Below are 15,004 nucleotides of genomic sequence, written 5' to 3'. Positions count from 1 at the left end.
CTATTTCATTTTAAAGTAAGACAATATAAGCATTAGATTAGGTTCAATCATTTTATTGTTAAATTGACAAGAATAAAAAAATCTCCAGGATATTTGCATAGTTCTACATGTACGGTAGAACTGAATAACTGTAATCTGTATTGTTATCTGTATTGTAATCTAATTATTGTGCTGTGTAGGGCTGTCAGGGCTGTGTGTCTGATAATAGCAAAAATATAACATACATACAGTGACAATAAAGATGCCACATACACAGTACATTTGTATGATGCTCTCTGCCTGTGTGAATATGTCCATGTTGTCTGTCTCCTTCACCAGTCCCTTTATCATTCCCATCAGCCCTTTCACCTGCTGCTTTACTACCTTCTTGTCCTTATTGTTGAACACCTGATACCTGTCATCACATTGCCTAATGAGTTTCTGAAGGTGTCTGTTAGTTTTCACTACATATTCTTCGATGGTTTGAGATCCCAGATCATCCCCACGCGTGAACAGGATGATGGCTCTGTCTCTGATACTGGTCTGCAGTACTGCCTCTAGTCTCTCTATGATGTCTCCCTCTCCCACAGTGTAGCGGCCAATCTGGATGACCAGCAGGTACACACACACAAGCCCCTTACACATGTCTCTGCACTCCTGAACATGTGTGCTTGGATCCTGAAGATCTTCATCAAAGAAGTCTGGAGTATCAATGACCTTAAGCTCAGTCCCATTGAAGACCATTGAGAATTCTTCACATTGTATGGTGGTAGCTTTGGAACCGGAATTTGACCTGAACACTTTCTTTCCCAGGATATTGTTCCCACTGGTACTCTTCCCAGAACCACACAGGCCCAGCAGTATTACTTTCACAATTGGCCTTTTCATCTGGTTTTCTACAGCAAAACACAGTGAAAGATACTATTACAAGATCAATCATTGAGCAAATTCATCCGTGTGAATGAGATCAGTGAATTTGATTGACATTTGGAGACTTCCAAATGGATGTAATAGTAGGCTACTGTATATACGTTTCTTAATACTACCATACTTGTGTTACACTGCTATTAGCAATCACCATATTAGTACCACATCGAGTTATTCCAATCATTACAGACCTAAATGACTTTTAGAAAGGACAATGAAGTCATCATAAACCTCAAAAAAGGGGAACATAAACCTGACAAAGAATATGTTTTTGCTATTTTATTATTATCACATTATTATTGTATCACCATACTATATTATTATTATATTATCATTAATGCACATGACAACCCAAAACAAACAGGGAAGTACAAGTAGAACATTTTGGAGGTCACATGACAGTATGCACTACTCTTATGTAAAGTATTGCACCAATAATAAAAGAAAAACAATAATAATGATTCTCAACAAAAAAAAAAATCTCTATATATTTAATAGAACCCCAGAGTAGATAATGCAGACTTACTGTAGGGCATGGTGTGCGTAGCTGTAGATGTGTCCAGTGGCTCTCCTGTCTCTGAATACTCTGGCTGAACCCAAGCAGCCTTTGTGAAGCAAAAGGTAGTTGGAGTTTGAGGAGTGGGTGGAGTTTAAGTCTAATACAAGCAGGAAGATGCAAACACACAAAATGTCTTTGACACTGTCTACCACTGTCTACCACTACCACTGTCTAACACAATCATTCGACACCTAGTGGCAGATTTTCATCTCGCAATCGCTCAAGTGGTGGGGAATGCATTGTGCTTAGTGTACCCTACCTTTTGGCAGGCAGGCAGATATTATGAAATCTGCTATTGTTTGACAACAATATTGATACCACAATATAATTTTGGTATAAAGCCCTAGTTTGCCTGTAGCCTCTTTGTGCAGATGGGCCTGCCTGCCTGTTCACTTATTGCTGAAAAGATTCAACTACATCATAACAACATTGCTACTATTAAATAACTATTCTATTATTACCAAGAGCCAAAGATTTAAGATTAACAGATTAATACTTGGTCAGTAAGTTTACAGTAATTTACAGACAGGACATTTATAACATAGTATGTTCTGCGCAAAGGGGTTAATATAAAACCCAATGCATTTGGTTGGCAGCATGAGTGTGGAGAGTTGTCACCAATGTGATGGGTAGCACTAGTTGGGGTGTGGGAATAGAATAATCTGTTACCTGGCATGACCTTAGCCTGGCCGAATGCACATGTGCAATGTAAGAGATCAGCAGATATGTTAAAGATTATCTTCATACTATCAATGGATTGCATACCCACATGACAATCAAACCAGATTTACAGGAATGTATGCCATGGTCATCTCGACACCAGCAGACCGTAACACATCTGTCTTCGCCACTGGAGCACTCTGTCCAGTACAGCAGAAAAGGCTATTTGCATTCAAATGAAGATAGAGTCTTAGATGGGACTGATTGCACAGGTGCCAGTAATGACTCGTCAGTCGAACAATGAGTTTAGTCTGCTCTACACTGGAAAATTGAATGAAAAATCATTCAAAGAAACATCAGGTGGACTTGAAGGAACCCTAAAATATTTGGGAGAAACCCAAGAGTTCCCTACTGGGTTTTCACAACTGGTCCCTTTCAGCTGCCTAAGCAAATTTTTGCCACATATGTGAACGCTCCAAAGCGTACCCAGACCCCTCGGAAGCGAACCGTACTGAGGCCTTGGTTGACATGGTCTCAGTTCGGTTCACTTATGAGTTCTGACAAGTTACTTGTGACTAGCTGCAATCACTTAAGGAGGGCTCTAGAGGACCGAGAGTGCTAAAAAGAAGAGTGATACACCATGAATGCCTAACAGCAACAGAAAGATCAGCGAGTGCTTTATTTAAAACATTCACAATATGAACAAAAACAGAACTGAGTCCTTTTGTTGTCAGTTCGCTTTTTGATCCACTTAACTGAGGACTGAGTTTGGTTCACTTAAAGAGGGAAAAAAGGTAACCTGAAGTTCTACCCAAAAAGACTTGATGGGCAAAAAGAAACAAATGGCATTTATTGACAACACAGAAATAGGAATACAGTCATTCTCTTTGCTGTAAACTCTGGCTTGCTAGAGTAATATAGCCTAACGGAATAGCAGAGAAATCTGAGGCTGACATGTATGGCAGTGGTTTGATGTACTCGAGTCTGGACTAAAGTTCATTTTGTGTTGAAAGGAAAGTCAATGCTCTGTATGAAAAGAAGAGCAGTGGTGGTTGCATAAGGCTCCTTGTAATATTTACAGAATGGATACAAATGGACCACAGACACAGCATGAGTGTGTGTGTGTGTGTGCATGTGTGTGAGAGAGAGAGAGAGAGGGGGGGGGGGGTCGAGAGAGAGATGGACAGATGGAGAGAGTGAAAGAAAAGAAAGACAGGATGCCTGATTAAATTCCACAACTCTTTTGTCGTTTCACTGCATTCAGTCATAGAGACATTCCAAACAACACTCACCAATCAGACTTCCTTTCCCCCCTATTCACAAAGCATAATAAATATAGCACAATATCAATGTTATGCAGCTTCACATGAAATATAACATTTTGTAAAGGAATCTAATAAATTACATTTGCAATACAATTAGGTTATTTTCAAGGGATCAAGAGAAGGTGGGGTCTGTTTTAAAGGTGTCTGCCTTCTATATAGGCCTAAAGTGCAGGGGGAGATCCAGTGGATTGTGTTCAAAGTGCGGCCCTCGGAGGACTTTGACGGCCCTTGGAGGAAATTGAAGTGGCCCCTTGAATGAAAAAGGTTCCCCACCTCAACCCTAAAAGAATTATAAACCGCAATGCATTTGGTTGGCAGGATGAGTGAGGTGTAGAGTTGTCACCAATGTGATACTAGCACTAGTTTTGGTGTGGGAATAAAATCATCTGTTACCTGGCATGACCTTAGCCTGGCCGAACGCATGCACGCGATGTACAAGAGATCAGCAGATATGTTAAAGATTATCTTCATACTATCAATGGATTGCATACCCACATGACAATCAAACCAGATTTACAGGAATGTATGCCATGGCCATCTCAGCACCAGCAGACCGTAACACATGTGTCTTTGCCACTGGAGCATGCTAGTAAGGCGGAAAAAAACTTTTTGTGTTTGATTTGAAGACACCTCCTGGGCATTGCGGCCTGACGCACCTCCGCCACCAGTGCACTCTGACCAGGTGTGCTTCTGCACCATATGGGCAGGAACGGGTCATCAGCTGGAGACCACTAGTCACAGATGTTTCACCTCTTTACTCTCAGTACAACTCTTGGTGGTGGAGTGATGGCAGGTATCTCTACCTGCCCCCCTGCTGATGCGCTTATCCTGCCCTCACAATAGTAGGCCAGTCATTCTAGCTCTAAAAGGCCCAAATTGCAATAGTAATGGTTCCTACCTTTAAGTGATCCTTAAACCCCCTTGTATCACATATAAAAAATCTACAGCTTTATATTTAGTGGAACATACTTTTTTTCAAGGTCAAAGTTGGCAGATTTCCCATTCATTTCTCCATAGGGAGACAATAGGAGATACAATAGGGAATTTTGTTCTTAAAGGGACACTGTGCAGGAAATGGTCAAAAAGGGTACGCAACTATGCTGCTCATTGAAACTGGGCTGTCTATTGCCAAATGTGATCTTTACATGAAAGTTCACTAAGTAATAAATAAATATTTCCTAGTATGGTCCAAGTAGAGTCATTTTTGCAGCTAAAAATGGGTATTTTTGATAATTCAAAATGGCGGACCATGGAGAAGATCCCCCTTTTCATGTATGAAAAGTGCAATTTTTCCAGTCATAATGAATACTTAGAATTTGATGCTGGTGGTAAGTATTCATGAAAAAGGTAACATTAGTGAAAGGGCAGCATGAATTCTGGAAATAAACAACTGAAAATCTCACATAGTGTCCCTTTAACTATGACATATTGATTTGAAACTTTCACAGTTGGTAACCCACATTACGGCAAATCTTTTTTTGTATTGCAAGTTTCTGAAATATGATGATTGAATGTGAAAATTAGGTCATATGAATTCAAATATGTGATGAAATCTGTGGTAACAGACCAAACATAAAAAAATGCAAAAGTAATAGTTCATATATTATACTGACCCTTCAACCCCTTTGCATCACATATTATATAAACTTAATTACAGGCGCAAGGCCCACAAGACACAACACAGCACACAGATCAGTAAGAAATACATCACACATGTGTATACACACACTTTATACAACAACAAAAACAGGAAGCTTAAGGCACACATTCCAATGTTCCCATATTGTAGACATGCACCTCACAGAGCTACGACTTGGATCTACTATCTGAGAAAGAAGCTCATTTGTGGATTGGTCTAGTTCAGGGGTGCTCAACTGGCGGACCCAGGTCCGGATGCGGACCCAAACGCAATGTCATCCGGACCAAGACAAAATCCATCTGTATTTAATATGTATAAATTATACATGAGATTTCGCTGCCATGCGATCTATAGGTGTATTTCTGCAAAGCCAGTCTTATGACAAATAAAAGTATCATCACTATGACAACTCAGTGAGTGAGCAAGAGGCCAGTGCGGCCAGCGAGTGAGGCTATTTTCTGCATCGGTCCATAGCGACTTTTTTGGACCCTGGAAACATACGAAATTTGGCGAGTGGACCTTTCCAGTTTCTAGTTGAGCACCCCTGGTCTAGTCTATTCATACACTTAAAGGTGAGATTTCTCACCAAAGCCATGAAAGTAGTTAAACCCATCCTGCAGAACTGCTGGCTTGCCCTGGTATCCTAAGACAGTCATTATAAGCTACTTTCAGCTTGAGCAGGCTCTGCTTTTTGTATCTGACCCAGAGTGGAGCTGTGTAAAGAGGAGAGCCGTAAGTTCAAAACAGGTTAACTTTAACATCTACAGTGATGAAAGTTTTTAGCCAGCATGTTGGCTTGGACATAAAGCACCCTCCTCTGATTCTACCCCATAATCAAAACAGATATTAAGGATCTGTTGGAACCCACTGCTACTTGGTGATAGGATGGTTAGGTCATCTGCATGTGAGAAAAGATTAATCAACATTTCGACAACCTGTTTGGCATGATCATGCCCCCAACTGCCTAGACAGGTCATCCATGCAGGCATTAAATAAGGCTGGAGATAAAATACCCCCCTGCCGTACCTCATTACCAAACTAAAAAGGTGTAGATAGAGTGTTCCCCCATGTAACCCGCACACTTTGGATAGAGTACCAAAATGCTAAGATTCATACCAGACTGCTGGGGACACCCCTGCACATAAGTTTATTAAACTATTTAAAATGATTGATGTGGTCAAACGCCTTGGACGCATCCATGAAGCCTAAGAGCATAGTAGAGCCCTGACTTCTGCCTCAACAACCTCTTTCAGCGGATTAGCAGATTGGTTTAGATGGGGCTGCTTGTTGCAAGAGTGTTCAAGTTCTTAAAATGTTTCAGTCATTCACACTTTCATCACTATCAAAATGGATGTGCTACTCATACTGTGCTGCATCAAGCACTTTTTAAGTATTGTAGTTTCATTAGAAATTGTTTAATGCTTGATAGTATCAGAGAATCTTTAACCAGTGAGAATGACTTAAGTTCTTCAGGTGGTAGGCTATTGCCGCTTGATGGCAATCATGGCGACAAGTGGAGGATGGATGGGTTTCAATGGTGCTGCCTAAAATATCTTGGTTGCTTCAATAACGGCCAATGCTGCAATTTATGCTCAATACGTGACTCAAAGTAATATGTTCACAGTAGTTGTCTGTTTTTTTGAAGAATGCTGTTGCAGAATTGCCCTAAATTAACAGCTATTTTTACAGTGCAGGGTTGAGACGGAGGGCCTTTGGGCCACAGGAGAAAGACGCCAGGATCACCATGACCTGGTTGGCCGTATCAAACTGGTTCTGTCTGGAAGATACTTGAGTACTGGTTTCACTATTCATCTTGAATATTGTATGATGATGATCTGCTAGTATGCAGGTGCGAGTGTTGTTGACATCACCCCTACATCCTCTGACGGGATGTGCCCTGTCGAGGTGGCGGGCTGCGACCTTGGCATGAAGATGTGCCACATGCCTATGGCCAAAAGAATGTTGTATCATTTTTGCCTGCTACGCCCCACAGTTCACTGGTGTGATTGGTTGTTTGCGCCATCCTATTGTGTGACATTGAAAGCAGAGGCAATTTGACAGTCACAAATAAGTTCACAAGTTTACAAATATATTTAACCACAGCCAGAATATCCTACGCATTCATTTTGACTGGGAAAATTGCACTTTTCATACATGAAAAGGTGGGTCATAACTTAGCCTAACAAGGTAAACCCCTACAGCTAGATGCTTTACAGGGGTCTAGTGAAGCTCGGAGGCAGTGTGGGCAGAATAAATGGTTGTCTGCTTCAGCCCAGTCAAAAGAACAGGCAGACACACACACACATTTACACATACAAGTCAGGTCAAGTCAAGTCTAGTCGGTTTTATTGTCAATTTCTTTACATGCACTGGTCATAAAAAGAATTGAAATTACGTCTTTACTTTCCCATCCAGACATAGACATAGACTTTAGATGTGGACATAGAAAATTAGACATAGACAGTACACATACATTACACCTAGAGTACCTACACAATACCTTACAAACATATAAAGTGCAGACTGGGCAACAGCAGACATGCATATAACATGTATTAAGAAGAGATATTGTACATACAGCAGCAGCAGCATGACTGCGGTGAGGGGTAAGGGGCTGTAAGGGTTAGTTTAGGGCAGGGACGGGGAACCTTTTTCATTCGAGGGGCCACTTCAAATTCATCTGAGGCCGCAAACGACCCTCGAGACATAAGTTCCCCACTCTTGGTTTAGGGAAACAGTGTAATTGAATCACTGAATAAATAACCGCTACATTCAAAGTAAGGCACTGAGAATGTGCAGTGTGTACAACTTGTTTATTATAAATGTAATTTTCACAGGTACAGGAATCAAATGAAAACAACTGAAACTCAAAGGTGTGGCAAGGATACAGCTTGCTTTTAACCTTGTAAGAGGCGGTTCCTGTATAAATTAACTGTTACCAGAATGGCAATGACCAAGGCCGTACACTAAGAAGCTTGTTCAGGAGTAAGCCAGCACAAATGAAGAAGTAAATCATCTAATAGAATAGCCTTAGGGAAATGAGGACTCTAATGTCCTAATGTGTTACTGAAGGCCCTGTGTACTGTGTCATGGTGTAGTAAAGGTGGTAAGTAGAAATGCAACATTGCACATCAAAACACTGACAAAAAAGTGAGAGAAATAAAGTAAGCATTTTATTTTCAATTGCGGTTTCATGATGACAAGTCATTTCACTATCAACGTTTTCCACTGAGGGTGAGCTGAAACCGGTCAACCTTCTTTTTGAGGCGAGGAAGGAAAGTCAAATACTTATTCAACAGCGGTGAATCCCAAGTAAGGTCTCTTTCCCTCATCACCCTGGTTGTCTCTTCATACATTTCCTCAGTGAAGGGCTTTCCACCGTTACCTGCTACCATTTCATCTATTTTCTTGACTAACTCTACTACCTGCGTCCTGGCCTTACTCTTGTTGTTAAATGCATGGAATCCCCCTCCACAGCTTCTGATCACTTCTTGTAGCTTTACATGACCGGTGCGTACAAACTCATTCATTGTTTTGCCATGCAGTTCATCTCTACGGCTGAAGAGGACTAGCATGTAGTCTTTTGCCCTCTCTCCAAAGATCTCCTGAAGGGCTTTCACTGCATTCTGCTCCTCTTTGGTGAAGCGATTCACTGACATGACCAGCAGGAAGGCATGGGGGCCTGGTGAGGAGATCTTAATGCACTTCAGGATAGCCTCTTTAATTTTCTCAGCCTGATCCTCATCAGTGTCTAATATACCTGGAGTATCAACTACCTCTATGTACCGTGGCTCTTTGGTTGATCCTTTTTTACAATCATGTGTAACAGAATTTGCACTTGCTTCAGACTGAAATACCGTTTTCCCTAAAATGGTGTTACCCACTGCACTCTTCCCCACTCCAGTTTTCCCAATTAAGACGATCCTCAGGGGTGGACCTATAAAACACGCACACACACACACACACACACACACACACACACACACACACACACACACACACACACACACACACACACACACACACACACACACACACACTGTATATATTAATTTAAGAACAGACATTTTTTTGATGGCATTTTTTGTTAAAAGTTGGCAACCATGCCAGAAGTTATCAGCATGGGCTAAGGTTTCAGAATCACCTGGTTGCCAACATGGAACTTGACCTTTAGGGTCAAATATGAAGGTCAAAAGGTCAAACACGGTCAAATAACAGTGTTATTTAGTTAAAATTTTTCAAACGATGTTAAAAGTGGGCAACCATGCCAGAAGTCATCAGCATGGACTAAGGATTCAGAATCAACTTGTTGCCAACACGGAACTTGAGCTTTAGGGTCAAATTTGAAGGTTAAAAGGTCAAACACTATGTATTTTAAGGTTAGACTTTTTGGGGGACTGTGTTCCTGGAAATCTTTTTCAAAAGTTAGTAACCATGCTATAAGTTATCAGCATGGACTAAGGTTTCAGAATCACCTGGTTGCCAACAGGGAACTTGACCTTTAAGGTCAAATATGAAGGTCAAAAACAATGTATTGTGAAGCACATTAAGCTGCTGGTATGAAATGGGATATGCCTTGGCTCAATTAGCTTTGCCCCATCAATTCACAGGCTTTCCATATAAAACATAATGTCTTCAGTTATTTCTGATGTGTTTCAAATGGAAATAAAAGGAAATAAAACCTACAGTAAGAGTAGAGCAAGTATTGCACACTTCTCTTGATGTTCTCATGACAACGGTAGAATGTTCTGTTGCAATTTCCCAGGCTTGAGTTTTTGTGTCACCTGTACAAAGCACCATGCTTATCTTTGGGTATTGGTCGACTTTTTACAGAAAACAAAAAGGCTATTGATATGTTACCACCATGTGATGCATATGGATTGCATCCTGCATAAGAGAATCAGCAGGCAAATGTATGGCTGCAGTCTGACAAAGTACATATTAACAAAGACACTGAGGAGACCGGTGGTTGGAAAGTTGTAGACCAAAACTTGATGGCTGTGTGGCAAAGGAAACATCCAATTCCACATAGTAACTTAGGACTGATAAGATGTGGTTGTAGAACCAAGTGGGCAATACATGCCTGCAGTTGCCTGAGGAATGGACAGCCCTGTATACCTAGCCTAGCGAGCCAGACCCGTACAGCAAAATTCAATTTGCGGTCGCTAGGGGCGTCTAGATTTCTAGGCTACTGTATACCTGCATGTGGTTAAAGTAGCATGCTTAAACGCCGTAGGGGTAGAACACGATCTGGATGACACAACTTTTTTTGTAATAACAGCAACAATAGCTCCTTTAAATACATAAATATCCAGTATGTACTGACATCACATTTGAATTTTAATTATTGTTTTAATTATTATTGAAGTAAAGAAACAATATGATGAATTACATTCTTGTTATTGACAATTTGCAATAATCACTTTCACTCATACCCTAATAATAAAGACTATATAACTTCTAAATATACAGTCCCCTCAAGTATTGGAACAGAAAGGCAAATTTCCTAGTTTTTGTTGGGTATTGGGTTTAAACAGGCTCTAAGTAGGATTAAAAGGTTAATTAATCACTGTCCAGAGTCATCTGATACTTACAGTAGGTGAAGTGTGACTCTCGCGACCACTTCCACCGTCCACTGACAGAAAACCCCAAATGCAACTTTTGACAGCGCTGTCCGCTTCGGGAGAAACCTCATCAAAACAGTGTTTTATTTTCTTTACGATTATTTGTTCCAATACTTTCACTCACCTAAAATGATTTAAATAATACGAAATATCTCCTCCAGGTACTAATTATTCAATACATCATGCAAACAACTTGTATTGTATGAAAGCACATCACAAAAAACCCAAAATATATATATTTTTTACCCCGGTTGACCTTTTGACCTTCACATTTGACCTTAAAGGTCATGTTCCATGCTGGCAACCATGGACCATGAAACCTTAGTCCATGCTGATAACTTCTAGCATGATTGTCAACTTTTTAAAAAGAATTCCATGAATATGACCCTCCCCTCCCCCCAAAAAAGGCAAACCAGAAAATGCATTGTTTTTGACATTCATATTTGACCTTAAAGGTCAAGTTCCATGTTGGCAACCAGGTGATTCTGAAACCTTAGTCCATGCTGATACCATCTAGCATGGTTGCTTACATTTGAAAAAGAATTCCATTAATGTAAAATTCCCAAAATAGACTAACCAGAAAATACATTGTTTTTGACATTTTGACCTACAAATTTGAACCTAAAGGTAAAGTTCCATGTTGGCAACCAGGTGGTTCTGAATCCATAGTCCATGCTGATGACTTCTCGCATGGTTGCCCACTTTTAATATCATTTTAAAAAAATATAACTAAATAACACTGTTATTTGACCGTGGTTGACATTTGACCTTCATATTTGTCCTTAAAGGACAAGTTCTGTGTTGGCCACCAGGTGATTCTGAAACCTTAGCCCATGCTGATAACTTCTGGCATGGTTGCCAACTTTTAACAGAAAATGCCATCAAACATATATTTTTGGGGCTTGGCAGGCTGACTATCACTTGGTACATGGGTTTGGGACCCCCCCCCCCCCCCCCAGATAAGTGAGAAATGGGGGTAGTGTTGGGAAATGACCCAGGCCCAACTCTAACCTGGGACCTCACGGATGGTAGTTATGATACAGTGTGATTGCTCAGAGCACACTTTTTTTTTTTTTTACCTCCGCCAAGGAGGTAATGTTTTCCGTCACGTTGGTTTGTCTGTCTCTCTGTTTGTTTGTCTGTCTGTCAGCAGCGTAACTCAAAAACGAATTAACGGAATTCGACGAAATTTGTGGATTTGTTGATAATGACCCAAGGAACAAGTGATTAAATTCTGGTGGTGATCTGGATCACGAACCGGAACCAGGACCTTTTTAAAGATTCTGTCAGCAGGATAACTCAAAAACTAATCAACGGAATTCGACAAAACTTTGTGGAGCTGTTTGTAATGACCCAAGGAGCAAGTGATTAAATTCAGGTGGTGATCCGGATCACAAACCGGAACCAGGACTTTTCAAAAAATTCTTATCCATCTAGACGCCTCCTAGTGACCAGAAATTGAATTGCGGGAACACCACAAAAACAAGAAAGACTTAGGGTATAACATAGTCAAATGTATCAAGCAACTTCCTTGGCGGAGGTCTGCGCTCTCTGAGAGCTTCTAGTTACTACTCCTAATCCATTTCTACCTACCTGCTGGAATTGGAGGCGCATAACTTGACGGTGCTGAACTTGATGGTGCAGAACTTGACGGTGCAGAACTTGGGCTCGCAGAAAACCAGCTCCCCATATTTCGTTCATACAATGTACACAGAAACTGAGGATGTTGATCTCTGCAGTGTTATGATGTTCACACTGATGCAATGTAATAGAATTCTGAGAGAGAGAGAGAGAGAGAGAGAGAGAGAGAGAGAGAGAGAGAGAGAGAGAGAGAGAGAGAGAGAGATTTAGGACAGTAGTTTCCTCTTGTATTGTCCTACTACAGGATGTCTCTCATGAAGAAGTATAGATTCAGGCCCAGTATAATTCATTGGGACTGGTTGGATATTGCCCATACGTATGTGAGGTGATAAAAGTGGCTAGTAAACTTTCTGATTAGCAAGCCGAGTTGGCTTGTGATGAAACATATACATTTTGACCCCGGGAAATTTTGTATGAAATGCTTTAAGGTGGACATTCAAAAAATGTTACCTTTTTCACACATATTTACAGCACCATCAAATACTAAATATTTATAACAGCACTTTTCATGAAAAGGTGGATATGTTCGCCATTTTTAATTTCCAGAAATAGACTTTTTTTAAATGAAATATCATTTAGCGGACAGTTTTTTTTTCTAAGTCTCAAGCGACTTACAGATATTACAGTCTATATTGGTTGCAATTTATGGAGCAATGTGATGTTAGGTGCTTTGCTCAAGGGCACTTCAGCCAAGGAGAAGGAGGAAGGAATTGGTAAGGGTGGGAATAGAACCTGCAACCCTTTGATTTTAAGTCCACTCCCTAACCGTTACACCACGGCTGCCAAATTTTTAGCTGCAAAACTGTATATTGGTCATACTATTAAATATTTTATTATTTTGTAAATATTCATGAAAAGGTTAAATTTGATGATAGGCAGCACACAGTTTCAATGGGCAGTATAGTTGTAATATCTACTCTGGCCACTATCCTACACAGTGTACCATTAATATTATTGTATTAAGGAATGTGATCTGGTTTTGAGACCAAGTTTAATCCATTTTCCACAATACAGTAGGCTACATAAAATATAGGCTTACTCCCATTTCCCATAATTTTGGACGGCATCCCTTCTCACTGACAGAAATAAATAAATAAATAAATAAATAAATAAATAAATAAATAAATAAATAAATGATAGGCTAGCATAAACAGATAGACTATCAATTTGGAAGGAACTCTCCTTTTTTGAAGATAAGGAAGATTTTATTTTTTTATTAAGTGTTACCTATACCATTGATTATCACAATCTCACTATATTTATTGTATGCTAACATGTTCTGATGGCAACTCTGAAACATTAAAAGGTATACAAAAGCACACACGCACAAACACACACACACACACACACGCACGCACGCACGCACGCACACACACACACAGCATAATCTTAAATCCATGGGCAATTCTTCAAAACATTTTGAAACTATGCAAACATTGCCTCTGTGGCTCACATCAAAAAAATGCATTATAAACGTTCATTGTTACACTTACCAAATATGTACAAAGGATATGAACTGAAGGCTCTCTTTCAGATACAGATGCTCTCAAAAGTCAAAGTGTTTTGAGCTGACAACTGAGTTGCCTTACCGTATATATGGTTGCTGTTACTGAGACACACCCAGGTCTGTGCCTTTATAAAAACACGCTGCAGTGCTTTGCGACTCAATTTCTCCAGCGTCCTTTCGTGTGGAAGATAGAGTCAAACAGTAAGTGCTGCTTTCTTATCTGATGCTGCTTTCTTATCTGATTTTAACAGGCTTCCATTAGCACTCATTGGGACAGACATCTGTTTTCAATAATCATTTAATTTGATCTTATATTGCCTTTTTAAAATGAGTATGAGCAATTGTTTTTGATTCAACTAAATTATTTTTTTAGCTTTTCCCTATAACCCTAACTGCTTTTTTAAGCTGTTATCGTGTGCCTTCCTATACTGCTCTTTGCTTTTCAACTGTTATGACTGTTATATACAGATAAACTTGTCTCACCCTCACTAAGGATTGAGGGACCTTTTTCTTTCGAGGGGCCACTTTAATTTCCTCTAAGGACCGTACTATGAACACAAACCACCTTTAAAACAGACCCCACCTTTTCTAGGTCCCCTGAATATAACGTAATTGTATTGGAAATGTTATTTCTAAGACTCCTTTACAAAATGAGCATGACCTGCTCCCTGTCTGAGGAGACATGTGCCATTCACGATTTTCTGTGTTACACTAACAGCACAATTAGTACAACAAACAACATTTGTTTCCTTTTTTTGTCACAGCAATGTCACATCTGGGATCAGTGAAGATAGTGCTGCTGGGTAGAGACCTGGCAGAAGAAGGAGGGATGGCAAGGGTCCAAAAAAACAGTCCTACTTGCTGTCGCATATTTGAGCTCAAAGACACTACAGTCATATGCACCCCAGAGATTGACCACTTCAGAGACACAGCGATATTAGACCTTCTGGCCCTCATACACCCTGGCCTTCCATCTGAGACTGACATCTATCTGATAGTAAAGAAGAGTGCAGAGGTGGAAAAGTGGGAGAAAATCTTTGGAAAATCCCTTTGTGAAAATATTAAAATCATTGACAAAAAGAAAAGACAGTTTGAAGAAAACCCACTGCAATTTGTTAGAGATAAAGAACCAAAATGTTTTCA

At 40.1% G+C, this 15,004-nt stretch overlaps 2 protein-coding genes across 2 annotated transcripts; both read right to left on the bottom strand.

The window, feature by feature from the left end:
- Positions 1–252: 252 nt before the first annotated feature.
- LOC134442975 (GTPase IMAP family member 4-like) lies at positions 253–4,149 on the bottom strand (the record flags this gene model as incomplete). The annotated part of the gene is made up of 3 exons (XM_063192927.1): positions 4,081–4,149; positions 1,433–1,511; positions 253–875 (listed from the first exon to the last, which is right to left on the bottom strand). Coding segments are annotated over exons 1-3 (771 nt in total), but the record flags the coding sequence as incomplete, so codon positions are not given.
- Positions 4,150–8,304: 4,155 nt separating this feature from the next.
- Positions 8,305–12,403, bottom strand: LOC134442974 (GTPase IMAP family member 7-like). Its single transcript, XM_063192926.1, has 2 exons — positions 12,307–12,403; positions 8,305–9,026 (listed from the first exon to the last, which is right to left on the bottom strand). The coding sequence occupies exons 1-2, from the start codon at positions 12,401–12,403 to the stop codon at positions 8,305–8,307; spliced, it is 819 nt and encodes a 272-aa protein (XP_063048996.1).
- Between the last annotated feature and the right edge of the window lie 2,601 nt (positions 12,404–15,004).

Source organism: Engraulis encrasicolus, unplaced genomic scaffold (assembly GCF_034702125.1).
Source record: "Engraulis encrasicolus isolate BLACKSEA-1 unplaced genomic scaffold, IST_EnEncr_1.0 scaffold_271_np1212, whole genome shotgun sequence".
Classification (NCBI taxonomy): Eukaryota; Metazoa; Chordata; class Actinopteri; order Clupeiformes; family Engraulidae; genus Engraulis; species Engraulis encrasicolus.
This window is presented reverse-complemented; position numbering and strand designations above follow the sequence as displayed.